Raw genomic sequence first — 14,076 nt, forward strand, 5'->3', positions numbered from 1 at the left:
TGGCCACAAGCCCAGTGTGGGCCAGCCGAGCGAGGTGGTCGGGAGCGGGTGGGAGCACAGATGCCCCAAGGCAGCGCCGCTGCTCCCCGGACCGGCTCCTTCCCGGCCGTGGGGCCAGCAGGGACGCGCAGGTTTTGCCTGCTTGCTTGGCTGGGACGGTGTTTGTCGCTCTTTGCGAACCAAGCCAATGTGTCTGCGGTGTGGGAACTCATTAAACGTTATCGTGGGCCATGGTCCTTCGCAGGCACTCACACCGTTGCTGTTTGTTTCATGCTGATTGCTGTCGCTCACCCAGCGCTGACCCATGCAAGTATTGCCGTGGGGAATTATTCCCGAGCGGGGATTTTTGGTGGGGCATTTTTGGTGTTATTTAACATGGCTTTCACTGGCATAAAATACGCCTGGAGCTTGCACAAGAGCCCTGGAAACAGGGTAACTAGAAGCCCGTATACCAGCCTGAAGTGGAAAATGCCAAGCAAGTCAGACTTTACTCTGTATTAATGCTCGTACCTGGCCGGAGGCGCGTGGGGCTGGACTCCCTGGGCAGCTCACCCCAAAGCGGGTGTCGGGAGCGGGGCACGTGAAGGGCACCCGGGTGCCTGTGCCTTCCCGCTGCGCTGGCAGACCCCAGGGGAGGGGTGCAGCTGCAGGCGGCTGCCCGGGGACCCCTAACCGCCGGCGAGTTTTAATTGCGCTGCGCGAGCCGGGGTTTCCTTCTCATCCGGGGTGCCTGAAGTCTCTCCGCAACGGGGATCTCCGTCCCCTATGGAAAATCCCACCCGCAGAGATGCCGAATTTGGGAACTTTTTTGAAAATGGGACTTTGCTCCCTTTTGACGTGTGCGGTATGGAGGATAATTATTGCAGCTGGATTATTGTCAAGCTGGTAAGTGTGCTTGAATCTGCGAATAGTCTCCGCATTTACCCACTCAGGAGGAACAAAAATCAGTTATAGTGGGAGAGAGCATTAGCTGTTTGGGCTCGTTAGCATGAAGGGTAATTTGCGCTCATCAGCGTGGTGCCGGAGGAGGCGGGGGGAACTCTGCCCGGCGGCCGGCGGCACGGGGGCCGGGGTAGCGGCAGCCGGTCTGCCTGCCACGATGCGGCTGTGGAGGTGCGGGGCTGAGGCCGAGGGGTGTCGGGCTGAGAACGGAGGGGTGCGGGGCTGAGACCAAGGGGAGCGAGCCCGGCCAGGCGGACGTTGGGCTGCGCCTCGGGCAGCACCGGGGCCCTCCGTGGAGATCCGTACGCCGGCACGGGGCTGAGCAAAGCACACGCCGTGTCGACCTCGGAGCAGCTGTCACCGGTGTCCTGAGAGGAACCAACAGCGGGGGCCTGGGGGAACCAAAGCCTTACCTCTCTCACGACTGACTCCTGTTAGTCCAGCACCGAAAATAAAACCTGGGCTGCACGAAGCCTTGCTCTTATTTTGCTAGGGCGGAGTATCCGTGGCATGCTTTTATACAATTTGAGCACATTTCCAGCCCCACAGCATATCCTTTAAAATATGGAAGGCTTTTTGGTTAAAATGACGATCTGGTGCTCAGCAGAGGGTGCCTACAGCGCGGGAACCCTCCCGGTGCAGGCCCGTCATTATTACTGACAGTAAGCAGTTCAGGAAATAAGAAGAAAGAAGCAGACACAGCTGAGTTTTACAGACTTTCAATGCACAATAAAACATTTTATTTAAAAACAATGCATTCAATATTGTGGTTTTGGCACATGAGTCAACGTTGCAGGCACATTCACACCAAAGAATCACATTGCCGAGAGATCCCAAATGAATCGTCGCGGTGTTCTCCACAAACGATGCTCACGACGAGGATGCGGTACTCCGTCACGAGAAGAGCCAGGGCCTCGCTCACCAGCGTGCCCGCGTGTTCACAGGCACGATGCGCCGTGCAGCCCCCGCTCGGGCCGCGGGGCTGGGGCCACAGCAGGTACGGAGCCCGTCAGGCTGCGGGCCCGATCCCGGTCCCGCCGGCGGCACAGAGGCTCTCTGCGGGAGCAAGGCTGAAGACCAGCTTTGCTTGCGACGTGCTTCACACCACGAGCAGCTTTGCTGTCCACCCGAGACTGTGCCCTGGCCCTTCATGAACATTAGCCGTTTAAAAATAAATAATGCTTTTAGTATGGCCGTTAAATAATGAATCCTTTATTACAATTATGGCATTTTTTTTTCTTTTTTTAAAATATTTATCTTTTTTATCGAAAACAACTCCATCAGGCATTGAACTGTATAGCCATTAGAATAAAGACACATTCATTTACAGAAAACCTGCTTTTTTCTAAACAATTTGTTTTTGCAGCCTCCGTTCACAGTTAGTTATATTTCACAAACGCTTGCTTTTTGGTATACTCCACAATTAAAACCGGTAGCCAAAATGACTTTGTTTTAATGCATCTTGCTACCATTCACTGAAAAGATGCAAGCAACAAAAATACAAACCCAAGATGTGTAAAAGAAGAGAAGGTAACGCACGTATTCCCACTCCTATGTACACCCCCTCTTCACGTCCCCCGGCCGCAGCACCCAGCCCCGCGCGGCGCCCGCCGAGCTCCCGCTGACGCCCCTGCTGCGGGTGCGGGTCCGCAGCACCCGTCCCCTTGGCCGAGGGGCTGGAGCAGGACGCGGCCACCGCTGGCCTCCGGCTGCCCGCAGCGCGTGGGACGCTGTCCTGGCAGCCCGGGGCCGAGCGGGGCCTGCGTCCCGCCAGACCCTGCCCTCGGAGCTAGTCCAGAGGACTGCTCTGGATTTTGTAAACGAAAATGTTTTGTACTCACAAATATTGATCACGTTGCATTATGCATACTTTCATTTGGCTGTATTCGCTTCTCTAGACGTTCAGTAATGATAGCGAGTGTTTTCTCTGAACCGTCAGGAATGCGTTTAGGTAGACAGAGGCGGGAAGATTTGGGGCCAAGCAGAAGGGAAGGGCGAGTGCAGCCGAGTGACGGCGAGTGCAGGTGCCGCTTACTGCCCCACTCCCTGCCCCAGGGGGCCGCATGTGCTCGAGGGGAGCAGCTTGCGCATTTAACGGAGAGGCATTTTCTGCCGGAGAGAGGCAGATCCAGAAAGCCTCTCCTCCTCAGCCGCTGCCTTCGCACCCTTCGGTCCTCGCCTCTCCATCGGACCCCAGCGCGAGCCATCGCCGCCCTGCCGAGGCGCAGCAGCCCCCCGCGAGCGGCCAAGCCCGGACCTCCCCCGAGGGCAGCTCTGAGCTGCGACGCCAGCCAGGGCCGAGGGCTCCTCCGGGCCCAGCGCTGCCTTCCTCCAGCTCAAAGGGAGACCGGCTTTTCTACAAAACCAGAATTGCGTGTGCCGTAGCCCGGCGCAGTGAGAAAAGGACGCCGAGCCCAGACCTGTCAGAGCAAACACGGCGGGGGGGGGGGGGGGCACCCCACTGTACCGCCCTGGGAGGCACAGTGCCCTAAGGCCAGGTCCTACCAGAAAACCAGCCTGAAAATGGGGCTTTGGGAAAGAGCCCGGTCGGCCGGTGAGGCATCAGGAGGGTCCGTCCCTGCCGGGGGGAGCAGAGCCCACCCCGGGCCGCTGCTGGTCCCACCAGTTGGCACAAGCTGCCCTTCCCCTCTGGTCTCTCTATGAAAGCAGAATTCAAAGAGCATCTAAGAAAACAGGCGAAAACAAAAGATGCACATTTTAAGATGGTTTTCCACATTGCAACAGCTCGGGCAAAAAATATTGATACTAAGAAGCAATTTACTTTGGGCTGTATTGCGCCATTGATTTTGGGGCAGAACTCCCCATTAAAATCAATGATTCTGAAATGTTCAATGTGGTTCTGAAAAATCGATGGGGAGTTTTGCTTAAAAATCAATGATATAATATGGCGCTCTGTCAATAATTTTTCTGTATTCCCATTTCCGAATATTTGCAGTCGTTTTCGTGCTTCTTTCTCTGCGCTCGGTGCCTCTTTGTGCCTCTGGAAAGTTCCAGCTGTGCTGCGAGGGCCGTCCCCGGGGACCGACGGGGGGGTCCCATCCCTCTCTGGGGGCGGGAGGGGGCTGCGGAGGGCTGGGGCTCCCCCAGAGACCCCCCCGTGGGGTCTGCTGCCTTCAGTCACAACGGGACCTCGCCGCAAGCGGGACGAACCTGAGAGACACGCCGTTTGCTTAAATTAAGCAAGCTCAAATTAGGGTGCCGTGCGTTAAAACACCTTTCCATCGCCATCCTCTCCACAACTGGGGGGCACGCGCAGGGCTGCGGCCCTGGTGCTCTGCGGGCTGGGGGTGAGCGGGGCGTCGCAGACCTCCCCAGCACAGCCGTGGGAAACAGGCTGGGGGTGCGAGTTGGGGGGAGAACAGAGATTCCAACTGTGGGCAATTTTCCCAGGTTTATTGTGATTAGAAAGGGAAATCAAATTAGAAAAAATAAATTGCAAAAAATTTACAAACTACCCTGGGGCAATTTAGGTTTTTGGTTTCAACTTCTAATTTTTTGTTTTATCTTCTCTTCCAGGTGCTCTAAAGCAGTAGTTTGAGCGGAGAGCAGATGTGCACTGCTCAGGAAAGACCGACCGAGCCCTCGCCATGCCAGAACCGGTGCCTTCTCCTCCTGCACGAGCTCTCGGGGAGAGGCAGGATGCTGCAGCTCCATCCGAACCAGCTCCACGCAAGCTTTGCCGCTCAGGTGCAGCAGCCACACAAGCCCTTGCAGCACCTTCAGCACAGGGAAACCCACTTCTGCCACCAGCCCTCTCTGGGGACGCTGGGGACAGGGCTGGGTGGCAGCCGGTGGCCCAGCCCATACGGCTTCCCAGCATCTCATGGCGCACCCGCGGCCAGTTTGACGCTGGAGACCTTCCCATCCCAGGTTCACCGTGCAGTTACACGGCGGGTTCACCTGTTTCCGCACTGGGCGTGCTAACATCCCGCGCCCTTGCCAGCGTCCGCGCCCCGCCAGCGGTCCCGCTGCCGTTAGGGGAGGAGGCGCGTGGAGCCGCCGGGCGAGCTGTGCCATGGCCCATCCCGCCCCAGGCTGGGCAGCCCCACTGCGCAAGGGGCCTCCTGGAGACACACGAGGTGCACGGACGGAAATACGTTTGTTTAGGCTAATGAATGTTTGCTTGTGACTACATCTAATTTAAAGTAGTTATGTCATGTAAATGCCGGGCAGCGGCCGAGCAGGATCTGCCAGTGCAACTTCCCATTGGGAGCCAGCAGCCGAAAATTGTATAGAGCACATTGGCCTCCCCTTTCATGCCGATATAATGATAATAGTTCACATTTCTTTAATTTGCTGATTAAACACGATTGCTCCCTACATTAAATTGATAAAATGCCTCTTAACTAAAATATCTGGCATTAACCACAAGGCAACAGGCATCACTTGGGGTTCGGGGTGACCCTTCTCCCCCGGTGGGCTCCCTGCCGAGCTGGCTCCTGGCCGCCGGGCACACCTTCGCCACGCACTCAGTGACCTGCAAAGCAATCCGCCCGCCTTAGCGAACGTGCAGCTGCTGGACCGCTCAACAGGACACGATACCGGAAACTATTAATTACTGTACTTCATTAACAACTAGCGCAGAACTCTGCCTTCCCTGTGCAATTTCTCTTCTTCTGTTTCTGGGCAAAACCAATCCCTGTGCTCCAGCACTTAGAGAAGGTTTCCCGCAGGGCTCGGTCGGTGCCGCCCGGCTGCTCCCGCCCCACGGCTCCCCGCCGCCTGCTCAGACACGCGGCCCAGGCGTCCGGGGGGTGTGACCCCGCAAACCTCGCCGGCAGGGCCCGCAGGGGTCGGGGGCACCCAGTCCTTCCCCCGGGGATGCAGGCAGCTGCGAGCGAGGGGACAGCCTGTCCTTGTGCTCTGCGGTGGTCTGCGCCCAGCACAGCCGAACTCCGCTCCCTGGCCCGGGCCCTCGCGCGCGACTACAACACGAATAATACGTGATAATATCAAGAACAACTCATATGGCACCATATGGCATAAGACACCACCATCACTGCACGACTATGTCTTCATAATAACAGTTGCGAGAGGCCGTACTCTGCCGTAGGGACGGTGACGAGCGCAGGACCGACGCGACAGCAGAGAGCCAGGGCCCCCGGGAGCGCTGAGCCCGGCTCGGCAGCCGGGGAGGGAAGCGCCGTGGCTCCCTGCAGGAGTGGGTCCGTGCACGCTGCGGCACGGGGGGGACCCAAGCCCCTCCACAGCGTGCCCCAGCCCTAAACAGCCTTTGAAAAAGCAAAACCCAGAAAATGTGGGATAATTAAAATGGGGAAGAGAGCCTCCAGCTCCTCCTCCCCGCAGGGCGCGGGGGAGAGGGGCGGCATGGCTTCGGGGGCCGGCAGAGCTGTGGTGCCGCGGCGGCGGGCACCGGGAGATGCTCTGGGCCGCTCAGATTTGGTGTTGTACTCGAGATCTCCTTCCTCACCTCCTACGTCTGCCTGGGGAGGCAAAGAGGCTGAGAAAAATTAAAATGTGCCGTTTTAAAGTATGATTTTAAATCGGATTTTGCATCTTCTTTCAGTGTATAGTCAGTTCTCAGCATCACAAAGAATAGTAGAAAAATGTTCAAATACTTGTAAGTATACTTGTTGTAATAAGAAACCCAGTTATTCTACAGGCTCCTTTATCCTGAGACAAAATGGGCAACATTTTCAAACCCTAAGTGACCCTAAGGTTTGTCCTCTCTACAAACAGCCTGGCTTTCGGCAGCACTGAGGAAGCCGTGGCTCCCTTTGGCTGCCCTGGATGAGCGCTGGGGACTGGAAAATGGGGCCACTAATTTCGTTGTCTGACCGTGGATTGAGAGATGTAAATGGGGAAATCTGGTAACTGCATTTCCTCTTCCTTGCACTCCTGCTGCGCTCGCTTCCCTTTGAAAACCATTTTGAAGGATCCCGGCGCCTGGCTGCCACTTGGTCCCTGCCCGGCCAGTCCCGCTTGCGGGGCACCCCTGGGCACCCCTGCCCCTCGGCAGGACCACCGCGGGCTGCGGCGGCAGGCAACCGGAGCCTCACTGACCGGGGGAGCCGGCCGGCCCGTCTGCCCCAGCGCCGTTAATTGGGCTAATGAAGGCCATTACGGCTCCCTACAGACCCTGCGTTGCTGGCGATACACCCCGTCGCCGCCGCGGGACGGACGGCACCTTGGGACATCCCGAAACACAGAGAGCGCCGACGCCTGCAGCTCCGCAAGGGGAAACGTCGCTTACCACCACGGCGGGTGCCACCCAGCAGAGCTCACCAGGATGGCCACCGCGCCCGGCTGGCTCCTTGCCCCGCGGCAGCGTGGGGCGCAGCCCGCGGTGGGGCCGCGCGCACGGCGGAGGGAACGGGCAGCGCCGGCAGGTCTGTGGGTGCAAAGGGACGGGCGGGAGCTCCCGTGCTCCCCGCTCGGGGGCATCATCCTCCCGAAGGCCCCTCGTCATGGGAGGGTGCGGAGAGCAGGCGCAGAGGAGGCGCGCCCGCGCTGGGGTTTGGGGCTCTTCTCACCCAACACATCTCCAGAGAAACCCAGTACTGTATGTCCTGGTGGTTTAACTTCAAAATTACAAGACCAAATAGTATCCCACGGATGGGAATGACCATGTTTCAGCCTGGCTAATTTGGACTAGGATTTGGCCCAAATTGAATTAAAACGCTGAAGTATTCTGAGAGCAATATAAATGCCTAGCTAAGGTACAAGCCATATTGTGACCTTCTTCTTCCCGTTATTCTTAAAAAAATGTAAAATTCAGTAAATATGAAAATATGCAAGCGGTGGAAATCAGGATCCACACTGAAGAACTTGCAAGTGACGATGAACTGGAATTCCGAGTGGCTTTCTCAATCGGCCACGGCAATATATGTATGCTTGAGCTATTGATAGCAACATATACAAGAGAAGCAAAACCTTTTAAAATTAGCTTTTCTAATTCTAATCGGGAAGGGAGAATAAAATTAAGAGATTTAGGGCATTTAGTGGAATGCTAAAATATGAAAATATCTTAAAACATACTTAGTAGCATATCTATAAATGCAAAATATTTCAACTTTGCTGCTGCATGAATAGCATCCACAGAATTTGATAAATGCTTCTGCACTGCTAAATATGCTTAAACCTTTCAATGAGCAGTGACAAGGGTGACTAAAAAGCATCTTTATATTATGGAAAATATTTTAGGGTGGGGTTTTTTTGTTTTTTGTTTTTTTTAGAATTGTATCTGAAGAATGTTTAATTCGGTTTTGGGCACTTTTTAGACAATCATTTGGCACTTTAAGATTTAGGTTCTTAGGCACAATGCGACAAGGTGAGTTTGGCCAGTCCTTCACCGTGCATCCTGTAGAGCAGCTGGAACTCTGCAGGCAGCTGGTGGGACTCCTGCCACTTGGTCGTGAACTTTGTTCCCTTCTTATCATAGTAGTGGTACGGGAGGTCCTCCCTCGTGTTGGGGTCGAACCCAAAGGGCCAGAATCCGTACAGGTGGATCTCTTCACATATGGCAGAAGCAAGGGTATACATGAGAATACCTGTGCTCAGCCGCTTGGGTGACAAGTGTTTGTTCTTCCAGTATCTGTGAAAAAAATGAAGGCGCGTTAGTTTGGGGCGCAAGTAATGCCACAGGTTTGCTGTAAGACAAAAGTAATGCCACTGCCTGGAGACCATCAGTGCTGCCAGCGGACAGCCTGGATAAGGCCAGGGTTGCTGGTCAGGTCAGTCTCTAACGACCAGGGGTGCAAAACAACCTTAGGAGTACTCTGACTGACAGTCCCCCGTGGTCCCCTTCTGAATGTTTTTGGTTTTTAACCAGGAGAGGTAGTGCCTGATCCAGAGAAGTGCGATTCACGGGCTCCTGCTCGCACGTGCATTTGCTAAAGAGGTGGCAACGTTATCCTCCTTTGATTTATTGAGTTTTCCTCGGACCACCCTGCAGCCGTCTGTCAGCATCGCTATTTGCTAGCCGAGAAGAGCAAGCTCTTCCCTAAGTGGTGCTTTGCTTAGGCAGCATCTTGCTCAGCTCCCCCGTACTCCTCCCGTCTCTGGAAGCACTGGCAGGAGCAGAGCCCAGTGATGGACCATTCCCCGGTGCGAACAAGCAACCCACCTCTGCTGTATGGTCTGTAAAGACCTATCTGACGTACTTACTGAAGCAATAACCAACCTGCATTTGCTCTAGAAGCAAGCAGCATCGGGTCCTGACTTGCTAGACAGTGCCTACCAGATCAGGCGTGAATAGAAAAATAAATACAGTTGTATTTGTACAGAGAGACGTATTTTGACAAGTTAAAAGCAAGGCAAAAATACACACCTGTTAACATGCTGCATTATATTTCCTGGCCAAGCCAACTGGACCTTTAGTTGCCCTCTATGCTCAACGAAGAAGTCAACCAGTGTTCTCGTGACTGTTGCTGACGTGTGGAAGAAAAAAGCGGGGATCCAAAGAATGGCCCCATCAAGCTTTTTCAAACTTAAAAAGAAGTTGTTGCGATCCTGAATGGTCAAAAGATTGTTGTAATACTTTTCCAGGATGCTGGGGTTGAAGGTTGTAAGATTGGTTTTCCTTCCAACATCTTTTTGGAAAGCCTCAGTTGGAGCAAAATTGCAACGGAAAACAAAATCAGATTTATCTATTTCTTGCCCGCACTGACTCCCGGTCAGGATCCCGCTATTTCCAACCACGGCGCAAATGTTGTAATGCTTGTTCAGGATCGGCGACACGTCGGGAAGCAGCGATCTGAAGTTATTGCTAATAGAGAAAACATACTTATGGCTGGAATAATCGTAATGCATCAGCTGTCCGATCCGAACACTACTCTTGGTCAAAGAAAAATTTTTTATTACATCGACATGCTGAAGGATTTCTTGCCTAAAAGAAAACAGAAAAAGAAAAGAAAACATGGAGTTATAGTTCCCCTCTTTCTGTGGTGGAGACATTTTCTTTCCAGCTAGACTTATATTTTTCTTTTTTTTTTCAATGTAGTAAAGCAGTTTCCTGAGCAATGTGGTGCAATGGCTTTTAAATTAATACAAATAGCTAGGAATTACGGAGCTGGCTCCTCACCTAGTGCTCCGCTTGGCTTTCCTGGGGGGTCCCGACTGACGCCAGCCAAGGAGGTGTCCGTGCCTCCTGGAACAGTGTCAGGATTACAATACTGGCTTCCCCGTGTAAGCGTGGGGCGTGCAGCTCGCAGCCCACCCCTCCCACGGTCACCTTGCTGAGGGGTGCTGCGCAACCCGGTTCTGCTTGTGCTGCGATACGGGCCTGGGGGGCCGTCCGCTGCTGGAGCTCTCTGCGCGCATTTCACTTGCGGTACTGGACCGCGGATCTTTGGCAATGATGGGTACCGTGCTTGCCATGAGGTACGTGAAGCGAAACCAAGCAGCCCAGGATATTCAGTTGAATTAACAGCAGCTGATTTTTAAATACATGTATTTTTTTGTGTTCTCATTAAGAGGCTTTGAATCACAAAAACAAGTGACTGTTGCTGTCTCCGTTTATGTAAACATAATTCCTTAATGTCTTATTTGGGCAAGCACGCCGGCATTTTTACAAGGGTTATTAGAGATACTTAAAAACCAAACAAAACCAACCCTGCTCTGGAATTTCCCTCTCAGGGCATAAAATTAGAAAACCAATACCACTTTATTTGCTCGTGTTTATGGAAAACAAACAACCTTTCTTCCAGCTCGCATCCTCCAATGTCTAAGCATTAATGGAGTCCCACTGGGTGCCCTAATTATGGGTTATGGCTAGCGGACAAGTGCGAAGGCAGATCCTGAGGCATTAGCTAAAATCACCAGAGGGGTGGCACAGAGACAGACTTAGGAAGGATGAGCTGGTGGTGCCAGCAATGAAGCAATGCTGAGGGGTGGCCACTGCCACACCAGCCTGGGAGGTCCCTGGGAAAGGACAGGGCAGGCAAAGTGGCATCTCCTCTCCGTGCCATGACCCACAGCTCCTCAGGGGCAGCGGGCAGCGTTTGTCGGCACTAGAAGGCCATTACTCGCCCCGCTGTGCTGGCCTGCGACCGGCAGTGACCGGAAGGGAGGAGAGAAGCCCAGGCCCTGCCCGCCAGCACCGAGGGGTGCAGCAGCCCCATCCGGACTCTGCCAGCTGCCTGGCCGCAGAGCCGAGGGGCCTGGGTTCCTGCTTGTCGGGGGGACACGTGAGCAGAGTCTCTAAACCAGCAGGCGTTTGTCAGGGCAGAATTGCAGTCCAAGGTGGTAATAGCCATCTCAAATGGCTAAAGGTTTTTCTTTTCTTTTATAGAATGTTTTTAATATATGTATCAGTAAATATATATATATAAATTGTATAAAGTATATATTTACTGATATATATCTCTCTCTCTCTCCAGTAAAGCCAATAAATAAAAGAGGCTGGCCAGACACCACCAAGTCCACATCACAGTGAGAAAACCGAAAGCACATTTTACGTCCCATTAAGTACGGAGCAGCTTTGAGGAAGCTGAAGGAACCGAGAAACCCTTTCCGTTGCCACGCCGCAGGAACGTCAGTGCAGCCTGCGAACAGCAGGCAGAAGGCGATGCACAAAGAGAGTGCCTCCGGTGGATTCGGGCTCGAAGGCCCCCATCCGAACCCCTCGCTCTGCCCGCCCCCTCAGCCGGAGCAGAGCTGGAAGGCAGAGCAGCACTGCACTTGCTCAGAACTGCCGTTAGCTGGGAAGTTTAGCTGGGCGTGCGTTGGCCTCCATGAACACGGCATTTCATGGCTGTTACAGTCTGATTTGTTTCAAGTTTTAAAACCCCAGCCATTTATCTTGAAGTAACGGCAATTTCACTTGCACACGGGGAAAGTGGGTCACGTTCTGTTTGGTAAAATAATGCGTGTTGCAGCCTGCTGTCCTGCTCTGAAATAATCAATTCTTCCAAGATAGCTGCAACCATCTGGGGAAATGCTCTGATTCAGCCTTTGTCTCTCGCCGCTGGCAAATTACTCGGAGTATTTAGCAGTCCCTGGCTGTATTTTCTTAAATCCTGGGGGGAAGGGGACAGCCTCAGAGGAGGGGACACGCGGGCGCAGCGCCCGGCCGCACGCTCACCTCTGATGTGCGAACGCGGTGCGGTTGAAGGCCCACTTGGAGGGCTTCTCCTGCAGCTCGTGGGTCAGGGAGTTCGTGATGGGGACGAACGAGGGGTCCAGGAACTTCAGCGCGAACTGGGACCTGGACACGAGCGCACAGACCACGCAGACACACACGCACAGACCACGCAGACACACACAGACCCGCAGCCCGTTACTGCCCGGGCCCGCCCCGCTCCCCGGCTCGGCCGGCATCAGCACCGCGGACAGCGCCGGCCGCGCCGCGCCGCTCCCCGCCGGGCCGGGCTCTACCGGGCCGTGCCGGGCCGTGCCGGGCTCTACTGGGCTGTGCCGGGCCGTACCGGGCTGTGCCGGGCCGTGCCGGGCCGGGGTCTGCCGGGCTGTACCGGCCTCTACCGGGCCGTAACGGGCCGGCCTCTACCAGGCTGTACCGGGCTCTACCGTGCCGGGCCGGGCCGAGCTGTACCGGGCCGGGCTGTACCGGGATGTACCGAGCCGTACCGGGCCGTGCCGGGCCGGGCAGGGTGGTGTCGGGCTGCTCCCCACCTTTCAGCACCCCGGGGCACTGCGGTTCCCACGCCCGGCCCGGCCCCCCCCGGTGCCGCCGTCCCAGGGGGCCTCTCCCGCTGCCCGCAGGCCCCGGGTCACCTCCGCCGGGCGCGGGGCACGGCCGGGGCGGGGGCAGGGTGCGGGGGAGCCGCATCCCCGCTGCGGGCGAGGGGCTGTGCCGAGCGCTCGGGCCGCGGCCGCGGGGCCTTCCCGGGCCCGCCCGCCGAGCCGGGGCTCTCCCCGGGAACAGCACGGGAGGCAGCGGGGCCGGCGGGGGTGGGAAGGGAAGGGAAGGGAAGGGAAGGGAAGGGAAGGGAAGGGAAGGGAAGGGAAGGGAAGGGAAGGGAAGGGAAGGGAAGGGAAGGGAAGGGAAGGGAAGGGAAGGGAAGGGAAGGGAAGGGAAGGGAAGGGAAGGGATGGGATGGGATGGGAAGGAAGGGAAGGAAGGGCGGCCCCCGTCCCGAGCCGTGCCGTGCCGTGCCGTGCCGTGCCCGGCCGGGCCGGCCATTCCGCGCCGCGCCCTCACCTGAATCCCGCGTGGAACATGTACATGCGGGGCCCCCCCGGGCCGGCGGCGCGGGGCGCGCCGAAGATGTTGTCCTTCTTGAGCGAGACGTAGCTGATGAGGGAGAGGATGAGCAGCGCGATGCTCAGCATCACCAGCCCCAGCACGCTGGCCACCCGCACCATCTTGCAGCTCCTCATGCCGGGAGGCGGCCCCGCGGCTGGGCGTGTGCGGGGGGGCTGCCGCGGGGCTACATGGGGGGCGGCGGGCGCGGGGGCGGCGGGCGCGGGGCGGCGGCGGGGACGGGGCCGGCGCCGCCGGCAGCCGGAGAGAAAATGGAGGGACCGGGCGGCGGCGCGATGAAATGGCAGCCGGGAGCGGCCGCCCCGCCGTCCCGGCCCCGGCAAGCCCGGCGGGCCCCCCCGCGGCCACGGCCCGCGCACCGGCAGCCCCGTGCACCCCGACAGCCCCGTGCACCCCGGGCAGCCCCGGTGCCCCCCGACAGCCCCGGTGCCCCCCGACAGCCCCCGTGCCGCCCCAGCAGCCCCGCTGCCCCCCGACAGCCCCAGGTTTCCTCCCCGGCAGCGCCGGGTACGCGACCTGGCACCCCAAGTGTGCCCACCCTGACACCCCGGGGTGCCCCTGACAACCCTGGGGTGCCCAGAGTGCCCTTCCCACCGCCTTGGGGTGCCCTGCAGTGACCCCCCAAAAGACCGGGGGTGGCCCGGCCCGGCAGCCACAGCGACCCCCTGACAGCCCCAGTGCCGCAGTGACCCCCGAGCCCCCGGGGTGCACGGCTGCGGGCCATGCCGCTGCCTTTGCTGGGGGACCGGTGTCCGGATGGGTGCACAGCGTCCCCCCGCTCCCCAGCACAGGGCCACGGGGCCGCGGGATTTCCCTGTGCCGCTATAGATCACCGTATGGCACGTACGGCGCTGCGGGAGTCTACGCCACAGCCTGCACCTGGGCGATGCAAAACCCGAAGCTGGCTCAGGAGACCCCTCGATCTTTAA

General features: G+C 57.0%; 1 protein-coding gene across 1 annotated transcript; it reads right to left on the reverse strand.

The window, feature by feature from the left end:
* Positions 1–8,235: 8,235 nt before the first annotated feature.
* ST8SIA3 (ST8 alpha-N-acetyl-neuraminide alpha-2,8-sialyltransferase 3) lies at positions 8,236–13,263 on the reverse strand. Its single transcript, XM_072859945.1, has 4 exons — positions 13,085–13,263; positions 12,008–12,130; positions 9,254–9,811; positions 8,236–8,518 (listed from the first exon to the last, which is right to left on the reverse strand). Exons 1-4 carry the CDS (start codon positions 13,261–13,263, stop codon positions 8,236–8,238), a joined length of 1,143 nt encoding a protein of 380 aa, XP_072716046.1.
* Between the last annotated feature and the right edge of the window lie 813 nt (positions 13,264–14,076).

This window comes from Ciconia boyciana, chromosome 4 (assembly GCF_034638445.1).
Source record: "Ciconia boyciana chromosome 4, ASM3463844v1, whole genome shotgun sequence".
NCBI lineage: Eukaryota > Metazoa > Chordata > Aves > Ciconiiformes > Ciconiidae > Ciconia > Ciconia boyciana.

What these genes read in the sequence shown, in the direction of transcription:
- ST8SIA3 (XM_072859945.1), bottom strand. Translation starts at nt 13,263, where the DNA reads ATGAGGAGCTGCAAGATGGTGCGGGTGGCCAGCGTGCTGGGGCTGGTG. An exon ending in ATGTTCCACGCGGGATTCAG is followed by an intron (nt 12,131 to 13,084) that starts GTGAGGGCGCGG and finishes GCTCGTGTCCAG; the next exon opens with GTCCCAGTTCGCGCTGAAGT. An exon ending in ACCGCGTTCGCACATCAGAG is followed by an intron (nt 9,812 to 12,007) that starts GTGAGCGTGCGG and finishes GTTTTCTTTTAG; the next exon opens with GCAAGAAATCCTTCAGCATG.